Here is a 17,799-nt window from a genome sequence, read left to right on the forward strand (position 1 = left end):
GGCCAAGGCTGACGCTAAAGTGGGAAGAGAGAAGGCCAGCTTGGCGCAGCCGGACGTGCATCCTTCTGAACTGCCACTTCGGGGAAGCCCTTCGAACGCCTCACCTGAAAGGCGGTCCACTCGAGGTGGGGTGAGGGTTCGAGGGGGAGACTTCTCACGTAGAGATGCCTTTCGGGTACTGCGGGGCAGGTAGGAGCTGTCCTTTCAGCACCCGTTGTTCTGCCGCCCCCCAAGCCTGTCGGTTGACTCCCTTAGGTCCCAGCATGAACAGACCTCCGAACCCTGGCACTGAGTGACGACGAATGGCCACCAAAAGGCCTGAAAGCACTCCCCTCCCCCCAAGCACTGCCCGTTTCAGATACATCTAGCCCAGCTGCCCCCACCCGACGCGGCCACCAAGTCTGGGCGCTGCAGACACTGCAGCTGGCGAAATCCCTCCTTCCACACTGTCAAGCTGGTTTCCTTTCACTTGCGAGAGAGGAAGGGGGTGGCAGAAAGCGTCTGGGGATTAGGAAACAAGTAGAGGAACAGGTGCTGTGATGGCAAAAGAACTCTTCCAGTGTCCCTAAACTCAAAGCCAGGGGTTCTGGAGCTAGCCAAGTGCACCGGAGGGTGGGTAGGCAATTGCAGCAGCAAAACAGGGTGTTCTTCTATTGCACTTAAAACACATCTTAACATCTAAGAATTTTAAAAATTCTATTTGAGACCCAGGAGAACACAAGAACAGGATAAACATCCTCAAAAATGGGATCTGGCTCACAGGTGGGAGGACACATAAATAGGACCCACCTGATTTTGTTGAGGCAAGGGTTAGTTTGTACAAATCATACCAGGAGAAAAGGAAACAACCACGAGTTGAAGTATCTTGCAGCCCTTGTTCCTGGGCAGTCATGAGCCTTCTGCTTCTTTCTTTACCACCCCCACAGTGCCTCTTGGGGCAGCTCCTCCCAACTCCACCCGTGTACCTTTCCCAGAATATAGGACCTCAGGCCAAGGAGAGATACCAGTCCCATTAATCATCTCTACCCGAATCTTGAAGGAGTCAGAGAAGGGAGACGGACCCAACAATCATGCTCACAGGGCAGATTCCGTTTGCTGCCTCCAGTCCCTCATTCCCGCCTTAATTGTAGGGCTCTGCATTATGGTCGCATAATTCATGCCTCCCTAATTAAGGCTGTCAACAGCCCCATTGTAAAGCTGGAAAATGTACAGCACCTGCTCTCTGGGAACCCCGTGCCAGGGATTGGTAGTGGGGAGTGCCAGGTGTGTAGGGGGCCTTGCCAAAGTATGTTGATTGGCTTCTCAACCGCACTGTCTGGCATTTATGCTCGATTCTGGGAATAGGAATGATGGCCAAGGGGTCTCCACTGCCAGGTATGTAGGCACAGAAAAGGAGGAGGAAACTAGAATATAGAAAATTTAGGGGTCTAAAGAGTACATTCAACACGGCTTGCAAGATCCCACTTCTCTCCTGGAAGGAAGTGCTGGGAAACAGCTTGCAGAATATAAAACGAGAAGACTACAGTAGCATTTGGCCGGCATTACTGGTTGGTCCTTGCTGCTCTGGGGCACCTAAAGCACGGAGTTGCTCAGGCAGACAGCTCTTCAAAGGCAGTAATCCTCTCGGCAGCTCTGCAGAGCTGCCTGGCAAGGGGAGGTAAGGAAAAGGACATAGCCTTGAATCTGTACTCATCTTCCTGCTGGGCAACCTTGGCCCTCATGGGCAGAGAGGATCTGGAACAAGTTCTGCCATGCTGAGAATAAATCATCTTGGGGCCTAGGTAGGGAGCCAGGTCAAAGAGCTATGGGAAGCCTCAGATATTGGAAGTAGGAATCAAAAGAGTTTGAGATGGTGAGGGCCAGAGGCAGTGAGGTGGGAAGATATGTATGTTCTACGCTGATGTGTCACAAGGAAGGAAGCCAGCATTGGATTAGACTCACCAGGGCCTAGAGGCCCTTGTTACCCTGGAGCCATGGAGGGGGCCAGTCTCACTGGGGAGTGCAGCCTGGCCCCATGCCCTGCAAGGGGAGGGGAAAAGCTTGTGTGGGCTGAGTCGACAATAGGTAATTGGATTGTAATCACCCGCCTGGCTTCCTAGCGCCATTGGGGGCGCTGAGCCTTTCAGTGAGCAATCAGTATTGCGTGGTGGGAGGGGGTAGAGATTCAATAGCAAATCCCAGGTGGAGAGCCAAGGGGAGGAGCAGCAGATGGGCAAATTTTCTCTGTCTCTCCCGCCCCTTTCTTCCTTGCCCAAATAACACTGGCTGCCTATTAGCTGTTTACCAGCAGAAACAAGGTAGAGCCAAATCTTTTGTGAAAGTCAGGGGAGGGCTAAGGTGGATGGGTAAAGGGCTAGGCGGTGGAGAGACCTCTTTGCTGCCATCCTGTGTGCTGAAGGATGTGCTGGTAGCAAAACTGCATCCAGAATATAGGTGGTGGTGGCAAAGGTGAATGGAGCAAATAGCCAATGAATTAGAGTTCCTTGCTCTCCAAACCTACTGGTGTACTGGGTTTAGTGTACTTGTATGAGACTCTCACCTTCAGGGGCCATTATCCCAGTCCAAAGGTATGTATAGCCAGCAGAATTGGCATTGGGGGCTCCCCTAACAAGCCAAGAGGAGTGAAATTCATCACTTGCAGGGAGGAGCCTTTCTTAAAAAAAAAAAAAAAAAAGCGGGTGGGGAAAGGAAGGGGGGGGGCTGGAGGGCAGGGCAAAGTGGCAGGTGGCCAGCCTCATTCAGGCTGATGCAGTGCCCAGACGTGCCAGCCAGTTAGCTCGTTTGAGTTCCAGGGCCTGCAGAAAGCCTTGGACTCGCTCTTCTCGTCTGGTTGAGAGTTTGTGCAAGCGTGTCCGTCGGAGCTGGGCGTCCCCACTGGCCTGGAGCCCCTCTCGCAGCAGCTGCTCTGTCACTGCAGCCTGGTCCCTCTCCAGCTGGTGCCTCTTCAGTTCCTCTGCATACGTGTCTCGGGCCTTCTGCTAGGAGAAAAGTGGGGTTTGGGGTGGGGAGATCATGTTTAGGTATGGGCAGAACTGGGATGGAGGAAGTAGAGTAGGGCACAGGGTAGGCCAAGTGAAGTGGAAATGTGGAATTTGGACCAGCTTTGGAAAGTTTTGGGAATAGGTGTGCAGTAGGTGGTGCCCACATTGTGCAGGCAGGGCAATGGCAGTTAGGGATCCATCTTGGTTTGTTTTGTGTAGCAGCATCTGTATTTCTCAATTCTTCTCAGGCTTGCACTTGAAAGGGAACCTGAAAAATGTGGATCTGACTTCTGATTTCCCCACCAACTAGCTTTGTGGCTTTGGGCAAATCCTTTCCTAACCTCATTTCTTCATCTGTAAAGTGGGGGTTGTGTGTACCTTGAAGAGTGGTTTTAAGGATTAGAGATAATATATGCAAAATCCTCTTTAGCATATTAGCAGGCTCTCAGACAGAAACAGCAATTTTACATGTTGTTATTGTCTATTGTTTGCTGCAAGGAAGGGTTCTATTCCCGTCTGGGGCACTGTTCATTGGGTCACTTCCTGTGGTCTCCCGGATTACTCTGGGAGTGCCATCCTTCCAATTCCCTGAATGAGTTTTCAGCTCCAGACTCTTCTCCTGTGTGAAGTCAGGCCTGCCTCTTCCACAAATGGCCTTTCTGTGAACACCGAGAAGCAAGTTCAACTCTCTCCAGTCACTTATTGCATCTTCCTAGAACAGGTGTTAAGTGTCCAGAGTCCACTTTTACTGTTAGAAAATAAGCCCTTGAAGATTCCACAGAGCCCTTAGGTCTCCTGGAACCAGTTCTAACACCAGGTGGCAATTATAGTCTCTGGCAGCACTTCTCAGACCTTGAGTGTATGCCTTCAGGCAAACCACAAACTCCTAGAGGTCAGGGACTGTGCTTTTTCCTCTGGCACTTGGGGTGCCTTTTACATGTGAAACAATCAGCTGATCACATGATCCTAGGAGAGAAGTGAGAATACTCCTGGCACAATAGGGGAATATCCCTTTGGAGCAGAACCCGGGCCTAGCTGTGCCACACTGATGCTCTCTGTTACTGCCAATCTGTCTGGCCTATGGAGCCTTTGCACCAGAGCTTCTCCTGCCAAGCCTTTTTCATGAGTGGGCAACTAGGTGTTCCTACAGGATACCTCTAGGTATCCCAAACACTGATGACCCTTACCATGTTCTACCCTGTGGTCATGTCTTTGATCTAATTAAAGCACCTTGACTGCCTTTTTTTTTTTTTTTTTTTTAAATGATTGAACCCAGAAGAGCTTTACCACTGAGCTACATCCCCAATCTTTTTTTTTTTTTTTTTTTTTGAGACAGGGTCTTGCTAAGTTACTAAGCTGGCCACAGACCTGGGATCCTCCTGCCTCAGTCTGAGTAGCTGAGATTGCAGGCATGAGCCACTGCATCAGGCTCCTGTCTTCATCCTTTAAAGAATGTCTTACATGTACACAGCACTTTATCTCACTTGACCCTCACAATGGAGCTGTGAGGGAGGTGCTGTCTGTCTGTTGGAGGTTTGCTAAGATCTTTTAGCAATAAAGATCTACTGTATGAACAAAGATGAAAAAAGAGGCAGGGCACAGTAGCCCAGGCCTACAATCTCAGCAATTCCAGAAGCAGAAAGACTCGAAAGTTCAAGGTCAACCTGGGAAAATCAGTGGGACACTGTCTCAAAACAAGAGAAGGACTAGGGATTGTTTTTTAAATATAATTTTATTTTGGGGCATTGGGGATTGAACCAAGGCTTAAAATTGAGCCACCTCAGGCTGAGGTGGTGACTCAGTGGTAGAGTGCTTGCCTAGCATGAATAAGGCACTGGGTTCAATTCTCAGCACCGCATATAAATAAATAAAATAAAGGTCCATTGACAACTAAAAAATATTTTTTGAAAAATTGAGTCACATCCCCAAGTGTTTTTATTTATTTATTTGTGTGTGTGTGTGTGTGTGTGTGTGTGTGTGTTTATTTTCTAAGAGGTCTTTGTTAGGATCTTGCTTAAGGCCTCACTAAATTGCTAAGGCCGACCTTGAACTCTCAATCCTCCTGCCTCAGCCTCCCTGTAATCCCAGTCACACAACAGTCACAGACAGGACTGGGGATGTAGCTTAAAAAAAAAAAAGGAAAAGAAATAGACAAAGGAATCTCCTTCCCATAGGCTTTGGGTTGTCTTAAGGCATTGAAGGGTACTAGAGCTATAAATTTCTCCATCTTGAGAAGCTCTCCATCTTGTCTAAAGGGCTTTTTTCTGGCCTTAGTAAGGAGGAACTTTGGGCTCTACCTATAAAACTTTGTTGTGAGTATGAAGGTGAATAGGACAAAACCATGAATACAAAGTACCATAACACAAGGCAGAATGTGGAAGAGGTCCTCAGGGAGGCAAGAGATGGGGTCAAACAAGCTCAGAGAAAGCAATTAGGGTTGATGAAGGTCAAGGAGCAGTGAAACATCATGGACAGGCAGAATTTTATATTTTCTCTCCTAGTTCTCGGGATTGAACCCAGGAGTACCCTACCACTGAGCTACATCATCAGCACTTTCTAATTTTTAGTTTTGAGACTGGATCTTCTTGCTAATTTGTCCATGGCCTCAAACTTGTGATTCTCCTGCCTCAAACTGCTGAGTAATTGAACTTATAGACATGTGCCACTGCACCCAGTAACAGGCAGAATCTGAGCTGATATTCAACCAATGGGGAGGATATTTGGACAGAAGTAGGGTGTATGCAAGGAGGAGAATATCCTCTCAGTGAGAATAAGAGGTAAAGTGCCGTGAAATGGAAGAGCTTGCTCAGGGTAGAGTCAATCAGCCTAGAACATGGATATTTGAGAAGTTCCTGTCCAAAGGACTCACTTACCTCTCTAAAGCTATTTTTTTTTTAATTTTTATTTTTTAGTTGTAGTTGGACACAATACCATTACTTTATTTATTCATTTTTTAAACGTGGTGCTGAGGATCGAACCCAGCACCTTGCATATGCCAGGCTAGTGCTTCTAAAAGCTATTTCTTTATTTGTAAAATGGGATAATGGTATCCACCCTACTGCACTGTTTGAGAAGCAATGAGATAAAGAATGGCCAGCCTAGTGCCTATATTAACTATCAGCAATTTTATCACCACTGCTGGTGGCCAGGACTACCCAGGCCAAGTTCTGACAGGACAGAAAGGATGGGGGCACCCAGCCCCAGAGGGAAGAAATGCAGGGTTGATTAAAGGCACTTAGTGAGGCTCAGGATTCCTCTCAACAATGGCTTCTGATGGGATGTTGGACATGGAGGCTGTAGCCAAGGTAAAGTCTGACCCCTATTTGCCAGGAATCACATCCTCACTGTGAGGATGACAGAGTTGAGACCACTGCTAACACCATCTGTTACAGCCTCATTTCACAGACAAGGACACTAAAGCTGAGCTGGGAAGCGATTTGGCCTAGGTCACACAGTTCCTTTGGCTTCTCCAAGGTGGCATTTGGGGAGGATGATGGAAATGTGTCCTGCTTCTTATGGATAACCTGTGATTTCTAGGGTGAAGTGGGGAAGCTCATGATCTGCTTCTAGAAACCTGTCTATCCCCATGTGGTCTGGGTCTACTCTCCTAATCTCAGAGGTACCTGAGGTTCTTCTCAGGTACTCACCCTCCAGAAAACCCAAGCTAACATGTCCTGAAGGTCAATGTCTCTCTTCCTGACCATATATCAGAAGGGAAATGAGTTTTAATTCTTTTTTTGGGGGGACTAAACATTAATTGAGCCCAGAGGCACTTGACCACTGAGTTAACATTCCCAGCTCTTTTTATTTTGAGACAGGGTCTTGCTAAGTTGCTGAAGCTGACCTTAAACTTGCTATCCTATTGCTCAGCCTCCTGAGTAGCACACAGGTGTGCACCACCACACCTGGGTGAGTATATTAATTCCTTCAGAGACCTTTTGTTTAGACCTTATACAATCTTGGCACAGGGCTCCAAGAAACTCACTTTGAGAAATGTGGCCTAACTTATCAATTTCCCCATAGACACTAGGCCTTTCTGCTTTTCTTTTTGGAAAAATCAAGGAACAAGATGTAATAGACCCTCTAGGACGTAAATCCTCAAGTCCTCCACCTCCTTGCTGGTGTCTGGAGAGAGGCTGTAGTTCCTGGGCTTCAAAACATTTAAGGGCTGTGGTGAGGGTGTTTGCCTAGCATACGCAAGGGCCCAGGTTCAGGCCCCAGAACTGCCAAGAATAAACCAATGAAAAGTCCTCTTTAGAGCTACAACCAGCATGCTCAGGCCAGCAACCTGAGGACCACACCTGTGAGGGCTGCCCTTGAATAAAGAGAGCAGAGAGCACCTCCTACAGGAAACATGATGATCTCAAGTGCCCCCAGAGTCTACCTGGAAATTGTACTGAGGATGGGATGAGCAGGGGCTATGTGTATATAGCTTCTGTAGAGACAGGAAAAGTCTGATTAGGGGCCCAAAAACACTTGCAGTGGATCATATTAGCCACTGCATGCAGCACTTTTCATGTATTAGCTTACTGAATCCTTATCACATATCTGAGGTAGATATTATAATTGTCATAATCCTCTCATTTTATAGATGAGGAAAATGGTACTCCAGTTAGGCAGATGGCTAAGTAGGCAGTGCTATGATTCAAAATGCCAAAGACAATAGCTGGAGCTCTTAACTTCTCCTGAGAATACAGTGACTGTATGAAGAGCACTGTGAACATAATAGTCCATCAGCCTGGTTTAAACTATGACCAGTGCACTGAAGGAAATTTTGTGGGACTACATGTCTTCTTCATCTATTCTATCAGGCTTAGAGTTAGGTGGACAGACATCTTTTACTTACCTCTGTTTACCCATCTTGAGCTCTCATGGACCCACATTCATGCAAATTGAGGACCAGATGCTCTGAATTGCCCCTCATCTTCCCTGGCCTGATTTCCTATCTCCCTGTTGACAATACCTACTATGTCATAGCCAAGATTTTCTCCCTTTGCCAGCCTCCCAACACCAGGTAGGTGACCACTGGTGATTGTCATGGTCCTTCAGATTCCTAGGTCTGGTTCCCAACAACTTGTAGCTGTGCCCTTCATCCCGTAAGCTGCTCTATGTCCAGAACCTACCCCTGCCCTCTGCTCCTGCAGAGAACAGGGACACACTGGTTGGGTCTAGAGACAGAGCAGCTCGGATTTCTACACCCCTTTTTATTGGTGCATTATAATTCTACATAACAGTGGGATTTGTTATAATATATTCATACATGCACACAACAGTATAATTTGATCAATTTTAAGCTCAAATTTTGACAATAGAATTCAGTTGGGCCACAAAATAGGGTATGTAACAAGGAGTTAAGAGAAAAGGTTGGAAAGGTCTTTCAGGTCTGAGGCCAGACTCGTGAGAAGGATGTTATCCAGTCTGGATTCACCCCTTAGCACTTCTGCTAATGTGCAAATGTTTCTAGAAAAGAGCTTTGAGGGTTGCTGGATAGAGAAAGCCAGGCCAGCCCCTGACCCTGGGGACCCTGCTGGAAAGGCTTAATTCAGTGTCTCTGTTATAACTTCAGTTTCCTTACTCCAAAATTGGGGGCAATGATAGTATATACTTTATAGCACCTCACAGAATCTAGGTAAAGGATGTCTGTAAGAGTAGGAGCTCAATGAAGGTCTGCACTTATGATTCACTGGTACAAAATGGAATTCCTGACTCTATCCCATCCAAGGAAATGGTAGAGCTATTCATTCAACTGCATAGATCACAACCTATATATCCTGGTTTCTAAAAATATTAGTGTTTGTACTGAATTGCTTTATCTTACAAGAAACTAAGAGTTTCAGAATTATATCATCAACATTAGCAATAACAACAGACCTCTTAAGTTATGTTTAAATCTGTTTTCCAGTTTAAATCCCAAGTAGATTTCACTAAAGATATATCATCAGAGAACTGTATGCAGGTAACTTGAATGAACTTCTTTCTTTTGGTACAGGGGTATTGTCACCTTCATATACTTAGTTTCATTTGTTTCTGCTCTTTTTTCTTTTGGCTGGGGGGCAGTACTAGGATTGAACCCAGGGACATTTAACCACTGAACTACATCCTCAGCCTTTAAATTTTTTATTTATTCTAAATGACAGAAGAATTCATTTTGACACAACATACATAAATGGAGTATAACTTCTCATTCTTCTGATTGTATATGATATGGAGTTACACAGGTTGTGTAATCATATATGCACATAGAGTAATGTCTGATTCATTCTATCATCTATCTGTCTGATTCTACGATCATCCCTACCCCCAAACCCCTACCCTTCACTTTATGTTATGGTTTGGATGCGAGATGTGCCCCAAAAGCTCATGTGTGAGGCAATGCAAGAGGTTCAGAGGAGAAATGATCGGGTTGTGTGAGTCTTAACCCAATCAGTGAATTAATCCCTGACAGGGATTAACTGAGTAGTAACTGGTAGTGGTAGGGTGTGGCTGGAGGTAGGAAATGGGTATGGCTTTGGGATATATATTTGGTTTTTTGGTTTTTTTTTTAAATATTTATTTATTTTTTTTTTTAGTTTTTGGCGGACACAACATCTTTGTTTGCATATGGTGCTGAGGATCGAACCCGGGTTGCACGCACGCCAGGCGAGCGCGCTACCGCTTGAGCCACATCCCCAGCCCAGGGATATATATTTGTATCTGCCAAGTGGAGACCTCTCTCTCTCTCTGCTTCCTGATCACCACGTGAGTTGCTTCCCTCTGCCCCACTCTTCCGCCATGATGTCCTGCCCCAAGGAATAGAGTCTGCTGTCTACGGATTGATACCTCTGAAACCTTCAGTCCTTAAATAAACTTTTCCTCCCCTACCTGACCTCTAGTCAGGTCTTTTAGTCACAGCAGCAAAAAAAGCTGATTAAAACACTTTACTCCCCTCTGTCTAATCCGAAGTACCTCCATTCTTCCCTAGCCCTCCCAGTCTTTTAAATTTTGAAACAAGGTCTGGCTAAGACCCTTAGGCTGGCCTCGAAATTATGGTCAATTACCTCAGCCTCTCCTGATTTCAGGTTTGTACAACCACATCCAGAACTGTTTTTGATTTAATGTTCATTTTTATCCCCTAACCTTCAATCCTCCCCTGCTTAACTGCCACTACCCTACCTAGAGGCACATCTCTCTCAACTCTGGCGATAGCAGAAATTTGGTCTCTTGCCTCTGAGTCCTGCCCCTGAAACTCCTAAGTGATTTTTACCAAATACCAATCAGATCCTATCATGCACATGATTAAGGCCATCGGTTTTGTTCCCATGGCTTACCAAGTTCTGCACCATCAGAAGTCTGACTCCTTCCAGTCTCATCTCACGCCTCCCACTTAGGCACACTGGCTTTTTAAGACTGTTCTGCCAAGACCCCAACATCACAACTTCAGTAAGTACCTTGCACTCATCCATTACCTTAGCACATCACTCTGTGTATTCTTTATTGGCTTATTACAATCAGGAATTTTCTATTTGTTTTCTTGTTTACTGTAAACAATAAATGAATAAATTCCTAGTTGTGTCTCCACAAAGGCAGAGACCTTGTCTGGCCAGCTAATTGGTGACTCTCCTCTGTCTTTGTGCCTGACTAATTCTAGGGATTCAACAAATTTACAGAATTGAGGTAACTACTCTGACAACGCTGTGAAAAGTATCTGTGAAACCTGAAATTACTAAAAAAGACTCCTGGGCAGCCAAATTGGAGGTTCATCCACAAGAGTATCCATACATAAAAGCTCATGCACCAAGCTTCTCTGGGTTGCATGCAGGGCCAATCTGCTCTTATTTTATACACACAATTCTAACATGCTTGGTTAAGTGATTTCTTTGCCTATAGCTGATCTAAAACGGTAAAGAGGAAGGCAAAAGAGGAGAGATGCTGTCAAAATTAGCCATTGACAGCAGTAGGAAATGAAAGAAGGAAGGCACAGAATACACAAAAAATCCTGAAGCCAGATATTTTGGGACCATCTAATTTAGAGAACACAGTTCCACTTTACAAGGGTATCACTGTACAGTGAATTGTTTAAAGGTGGCAGTTACCATTATCATTATCATCATCATCATCATTAGAAGTGACTGTTCTAATCATTATCAGCATAAGTGAATGCCTGGTCTATAGGAGGTGTTGATGAATTATGTGCGAGACACATTTCAGAAAGTTTTCCGTAAAAAGGGTTTTAAAGTTCTTTGAGGGCTGTTGTTGTGACTCAGTGGTAGAGCGCTTGCCTAGCACATGTGAAGCCCTGAGTTCAATTGTCAGCATCACATAAAAAATAAATGAATAAGATAAAGCTATGAAAAAAAAAGTTACCTCATTAAAAAAAAAAAGTTCTTTGAGGGAGCTTTGGTCTTGTGAAAAAATCTGATATTCATTCCTCAGGACTGAATAATTGAGACTTTCCTGTTTTCACTTGTTCTAAACTTCTTTCCTCATATTTTGAGTTTCAGTGATCAAACTGATGATCAAACTTTTGTGATTTATTGACTTATACCAGGAGTTCTGAACTTGGGATTCATTATATAAATCCCTTGAAAGTATTCTATGTATTTGAGCGATAAATGAAATTTCATGGAAAACTAGTCTGCAATTGTTTTTTAAGGAAGATGGCCTACAGCTTTCATTAGATTCCCCAAAGGGCCCTAAGACCAAGGAGGTTGAGAAGCCCTGACTTAACGTTATTATTTTTTTCCTGTCCATTATCTCTAAAGACTTAAAAAGTAGCATCTGCTTTGATTTTAAAGTTCAGGTTCCTAGTTCTGTGGCAGTTACTTAGTATGGGACAGTTATAGTCTCTTTACCCATCTGTTTTCATATTTGAAAGATCAGTGTACAAGGTCCTGGGTTCAATCCCCAGCACCAAAAAAAAAAAAAAAAAAAAAAAAAAAAAGTCACCAAACCTGTTGAATTGTTTGGAAGAGTTAAATAAGAAAATGTACATGAAATCACCATAGTAAATCCCCATTATGTGAGCTACCATCACCCACACCCATTATTATTAAGTGCTAACCAGATGCAGGTGACTACCTCCTAAGGAAAACCCTTTCAAGATCTGGTGATCAAAATTGAAGTAGAACTACAAGTCTTGGCACAATATAGTTCCATGCGATAGACAGACAATACTATTTTCTTCTTAACCCTTTCTGGAAAATGCCTAGATTTTGTATACCAATGTTAAACAATTTTTCTGTTTTTTTTTTGTTTGGGTGTGTGTGTGTGTGGTGGTGAAGACAGAGGTCTTGCTGTGTTGTCCCAGCTGACCTCAAACTCACATTCCTCCTGCTTCTCCCTCTTAGGACTATAGGCATGTATCACTGCACCTAGCTACTCTTTTTAAAGGCTTATTATGATCAATCTCTCTAAGAAACATTTTCTTGGGTTTTTAAGAGGTTAGACTTGTACCTAGAACCTAACTCCTATCACTTATTGCATATATGTCCTTGACTAAACTATTTTCCTTCTATTTTCTCATTTGTATACGGGAGGCTAATAAGACCTATCTCAATGGGTCTTGGGAGCATTAAATGAGATATATCAACATGCTTATCAGAAGATGTTGGTATACAGCACGGTGGTCCATCAGTGCTAACCTTTTCTTCAATCCCTTCCAGACAGGCCGAACTCAAACTCTTACCTGAAGCATGCTATGGTTCATCTGGAACTGCAGGATAGCCTCACAGAGGTTCCAAAATGTATATTCTGGCCAAAGAACAGGTTGGAACACTAGGCAGGAGTGGGAGGTCTGGGAAAGATAGGGAAGGAAGAGTATGGTTTCTTTCTTTCTTTCTTTCTTTTTTAAGAGAGAGAAAGAGAATTTTTTAATATTTATTTTTTAGTTTTAGGCAGACACAATATCTTTCTTTGTATGTGGTATTGAGGATCGAACTCGGGCCGCACGCATGCCAGGCGAGTGTGCTACCGCTTGAGCCACATCCCCAGCCAAGGGTATGGTTAGTAATGTGCTGTTGGGCTACAATGTTGGTGACTCTCCCAATGGAAGAACAGGCTGAGCAGGAAGCCCAGAAATGAGATAGCATAGGCATCCTGAGCTGCAGTGGCTTCCCTGACCAGCCCTGATTCCCTCATGGATGGGAGATGGGTAATCTGAGGCAGTGAGATCACCAGCCTGTGGCAAGCAGAACTAAAACAAGTCTCAATCAACATCTCCACCAAGATTTTTCTAAGAGCCAATTTTAGGAATATGAAATAACTTCTGGATTATGTTATTGGCTCTTGGCTCTTAGAGGTCATCTAAGAGACACTGTCTGAAAAAGCCAGCAATGTACAAATAACATTGTTATTTTTGGGCTGGGGATGTGGCTCAAGCGGTAGCGCGCTCGCCTGGCATGCGTGCGGCCCGGGTTCGATCCTCAGCACCACATACAAACAAAGATGCTGTGTCTGCCGAAAACTAAAAAATAAATATTAAAAAAATTCTCTCCCTCTCTCTCTCTCTTTAAAAAAAAAAAAAAAATTGTTATTTTTAAGTAGCAGCAGCATGGCACCATGGTTAATTAAAAGCATGGGTTCTGCATTCTGACTTCCTGGATCTGAATTCTGGCTCTATCATTTACCATCTATTTGAACTGGGGTGAGCTATTTAACCTCTTTGGGCCTCAGTTTCCTCAAGTATGAAGTTGGATAATAAGAGTATTATTTAGGGTACTATATAAATTTAATGTACATAAAGTAGAGCACAGAACAGGACAAACTTAAATAATAATCACTGAACTTTTTTGGAAACTTTTTTTTTTCCCCCAGAATACTGGGGATGAAACCCAGGGCCTCACACATGCTAGGCAAACACTTGGCCACTGAGCTACAACTCCAGACCCTTATTTTATTTATTTTTTTTTTTTTGAGACAAGATCTTAGTTAATTGCTGAGGCTAGATTTGAACAAAGTTGCTGGGATTACAGGCATGAGCCACTGGAACTTCTGATGGCTACCACTTGCTACTTTTAATGGTAAGGATTTCAGTGCCTCATGGCAGGTAACATTAGTTGTTAGCCTGCTGTCCTAAAATAGTGTTTGTTTCCCCACAAATAATAGTGTTGTTTCCCCACAACTTATACCATGGCCCCAGGTATTTTCTCTCTAGGATAAGTATATTTCTTCAAAGTAATATTCTTCCAAATATTTGAAGGCTAGATTAGACCTGTCATTCCACAGGTTTTAATGACTTGTTCAGAATTTTGACTTTGCTAACAAATTTTAAGTTTCAAAACAGCAGGGATCATTTCTAACTTGGTCACTGCTATCTTTCCAGCACAAAGGAGGAAAAACTCAACTTTGTGTTTCTTTTAGGGAATAAACTGTTACCTTTTCCAGACCACTATCTTCCTCTCATTTCTACTAAGACACGAGACTCTTTATTCTCCAGATTGGCCTCTTCTGTTAAATCCTCTACTTTACCAATGTGGTCTTTTAAAGTTCAGTGTCCATAAATTCCAAATGTGATCTGAAGAGCAAAGTGGGCCACAGAACCATTAGGTGTACATATACCTGAAAGCATCTTCGGCAGCTAATTATTAGTTCATGTAGACTGTGGTTCATTGAAATTTCTGGACTTTAACCCTGTGAACTGCTTCTAAGTTGAGTCTTCCTCCAACCTCTCCTTGAAAAAGGATTTTCCCTAGTCATGTGCTACCCAAGGATCAAGTAGCAACAAAAACAATCTTATTTTTAAGCAAACTTGACTGGATATGGGGGACCACTTATGCTGAGGTAACTGAGCCAAGAGGAAACACCAAAACCCTCAGGATGTGGAAGTAGTTTAAATCCTGCATAGGCCAAGCTTGCATACATAAGGACCTTTATTCTGAAAAGGAGAGGCTGGTAACTGCAAGATAAGATCTAGCCCAAAGGTGCTAGGATAAATAGCAGGTCTTCAGTGTTTCAAGGCCCCACTGGCTGAATAGGGACACAAGTGAAATATTCACTAAGGTTGGGTGGCCTTGAGTTTCCCTCTAGACTGGATACCTTACACTTTGGTAATCAAGAAGTATACAGGGGGCTGGGGATGTGGCTCAAGCGGTAGCGCGCTCGCCTGGCATGCGTGAGGCCCAGGTTCGATCCTCAGCACCACACAAGCAAAGATGTTGTGTTCGCTGAAAACTAAAAAAAAAAAAAAATATTAAAATTCTCTCTCTCTCTAAAAAAAAAAAAAAAAAAAAAGGTTTGCAAAGCCAGGGTCAGATGAGGAAGGGAAAGCAAATGTTGCAGGCATAGCCTACAGATACTTCTCCAGATTTTAGCCCCCTGCCCCAAGTTCCCTGGTCCCAGCATGGCTGAGAGTGGGGACAAACCACTTTCATTCAGTCTGGGTACAGTTGTAATTCTTGGCCTGACAGAAACATAGTGGTGCTTGGAAACCACGTACCTGCCAGAGCAAGAAGTCGCTCAGTCGCACTTCTCCAGAAGTCCGTATCAAGATGTCCGGGTGAGGAGAGTGGTTGGTATAGAGGCACTTATCAAGCAGAGACTCAGAGATATCACTAGGGTAAACAGGAGACAGAAGTACACATTCCTTTTTGTAGTACTCTTCTGGTGAATTTTCATGCATAAAGTTCCAGTTTACAGACCACTATCAAATATATACTCTAGAGCTAGGGATGTAGCTCAGTGGTAGAGTTTGCCTATCAAGCGTGAGGACTCGAGTGTGAGGTTGCAAGTTTAATACCCAGCACTGCAAAACAAAAACAAAAACAAAAAAAACCCCTTGCCAATATTTCCTGTTACAGAGAAGGCCCTCAACAAATGTTTGCTAAATTCACAAATTATTTATTTTATTGGTGCTGGGGATCAACCCAGGGCCTCACACATGCTAGGCAAGCGCTCTACCATTGAGATACATGCCCAACCCCATGAATAATTTTTTTTTTTTTAAAGAGAGAGTGAGAGAGGGAGAGAGAGAGAGAGAGAGAATTTTTAATATTTATTTTTTAGTTCTCGGCGGACACAACATCTTTGTTTGTATGTGGTGCTGAGGATCGAACCCGGGCCGCACGCATGCCAGGTGAGCGCGCTACCACCTGAGCCACATCCCCAGCCCCCCATGAATAATTTTAAATCCTCACAACTACATAAGGTAGGGGCTGGGGTTGTGGCTCAGTGGTAGAGCGCTTGCCTATCATGCGTGAGGCACTGTGTTTGATCCTCAACACCACATAAAAATAAAATAAAGGTATTGTGTCCACCTACAACTAAAAAAAAATTACATAAGGTATTTGTTTTATTGTTTTTGTTTTTGTGTACTAGGGACTGAACCTAGGGACGGGTCTATCATTAAGCTACATTTCCAGGCCATTTTATGTTTTATTTTGTGACAGGGTCTCACTAAGTTGCCCAAGCTGTCCTTAAATTTGCAATCCTCCTGCTTCAGCTTCCTAGGTATCTAGGATAAGTGTGCATCACCATGCCTGGTATATTCAATATTTCCATCCTCGTTTTATAGATAAGGAAACTGAGTCTCAGAGAAGATGAATAATTTGCCAAAGTCACTTAGCTGCAAGACTAACACAAGATGTACCCTCTACAATATGTGTTACCCCTCAATTAAAATTTGTTTCTAAAAAGCATGTACACGGGCTGGGGATGTGGCTCAAGCAGTAGCGCACTTGCCTGGCATGCGCAGGGCGCTGGGTTTGATCCTCAGCACCACATAAAAATAAAATCAAGATGTTGTGTCTACCGAAAACTAAAAAATAAACATTAAAAAAATTCTCTCTCTCTCTCTCTCTGTCTCAAAAAGAAAAAAAAGCATATACACTATATACACTATGATCCAGCAATTTGATAAAATACTACACAACTATTTAATTTTTTAAATAAAGATAAATCTAAATGTACCAATTTGGAAAGATGCCCTAGGTCTAATGTTACCTGGAAAAAGCAAGTTTTAGAAGACATACAATGTGGGCTGGGGATGTGGCTCAAGTGGTAGCGCGCTCGCCTGGCATGCGTGCGACCTAGGTTCAGCCCTCAGCACCACATACAAACAAAAGATGTTGTGTCCGTCGAAAAACTAAAAAATAAATATTAAAAAAAAATTCTCTCTTTAAAAAAAAAAAAGACATACAATGTGAAAAACAAACACATATCTCTATACTCACTCACATGCATGAACATTTATATGAAGAAGAAAGTCTGAAAAGCCACATGTCATACTATTAACACTGGGTTGTACAAGAAATAAGGAATGGAAAGACCATCTCTCTTTATATACTTCTGTTATTATTTGGATTCAGTATCAGGAGCATTTTCAGTTAGATATATTGGTGCACACCTGTAATTCTAGTGACTTGGAAGACAGAGGCAGGAAGATCTCAAATTTAAAACCAGCCTTAACAATTTAGAAAGACCCTGTCTCAAAAATTAAAAAGGGGGACTGGGTTTATGACACAGTGGTAGAATCCTTGCCTAGCATGCATGAGGCACTGGGTTCGATCCTCAGCAACACATTAAAAAATAAATGAAGATATTGTGTCCACCTAAAACTAGGGAATAAAATATATTTTAAAAAATTAAAAAGGGTCTGGGATGTAGCTCAGTGGTAGATACCCCAGGGATTAATCCTCAGTACCATATAAACAAAACAGAGAATTTTTAAAACCTTATTTAAAGTCATATGGATTCTAAAACATTGTAAAAACATCTATATTATTTGGGATTTTGTGTGTATGTGTGCTAGGGATTGAACTTGGCCTTGTATATGCTAAGTATATACTCTTACCACTGAGCTAAACTCTTAGGACCTCTTCACTTATTATTTTTTTTTAAATATTTA

At 43.3% G+C, this 17,799-nt stretch overlaps 1 protein-coding gene across 3 annotated transcripts in view; it reads right to left on the minus strand.

The window, feature by feature from the left end:
* Positions 1-682: 682 nt before the first annotated feature.
* Positions 683-17,799, minus strand: part of Dhdds (dehydrodolichyl diphosphate synthase subunit) — a 36,098-nt gene continuing 18,981 nt past the window's right edge. The window contains exons 8-10 of one of the 3 annotated variants that reach the window (XM_076863172.1): positions 15,394-15,508; positions 12,646-12,753; positions 683-2,978 (exon numbers count right to left, since the gene is read on the minus strand). In XM_076863172.1, the coding sequence (XP_076719287.1) occupies positions 2,739-2,978; positions 12,646-12,753; positions 15,394-15,508 (463 nt within the window). In that variant the 3' untranslated portion in view covers positions 683-2,738. The remainder of the gene's footprint in view (positions 2,979-12,645; positions 12,754-15,393; positions 15,509-17,799) is intronic. The other 2 variants (XM_076863173.1, XM_076863174.1) reach the window with 2 other exon arrangements.

Source organism: Callospermophilus lateralis, chromosome 7 (assembly GCF_048772815.1).
Source record: "Callospermophilus lateralis isolate mCalLat2 chromosome 7, mCalLat2.hap1, whole genome shotgun sequence".
NCBI classification, from domain to species: Eukaryota; Metazoa; Chordata; class Mammalia; order Rodentia; family Sciuridae; genus Callospermophilus; species Callospermophilus lateralis.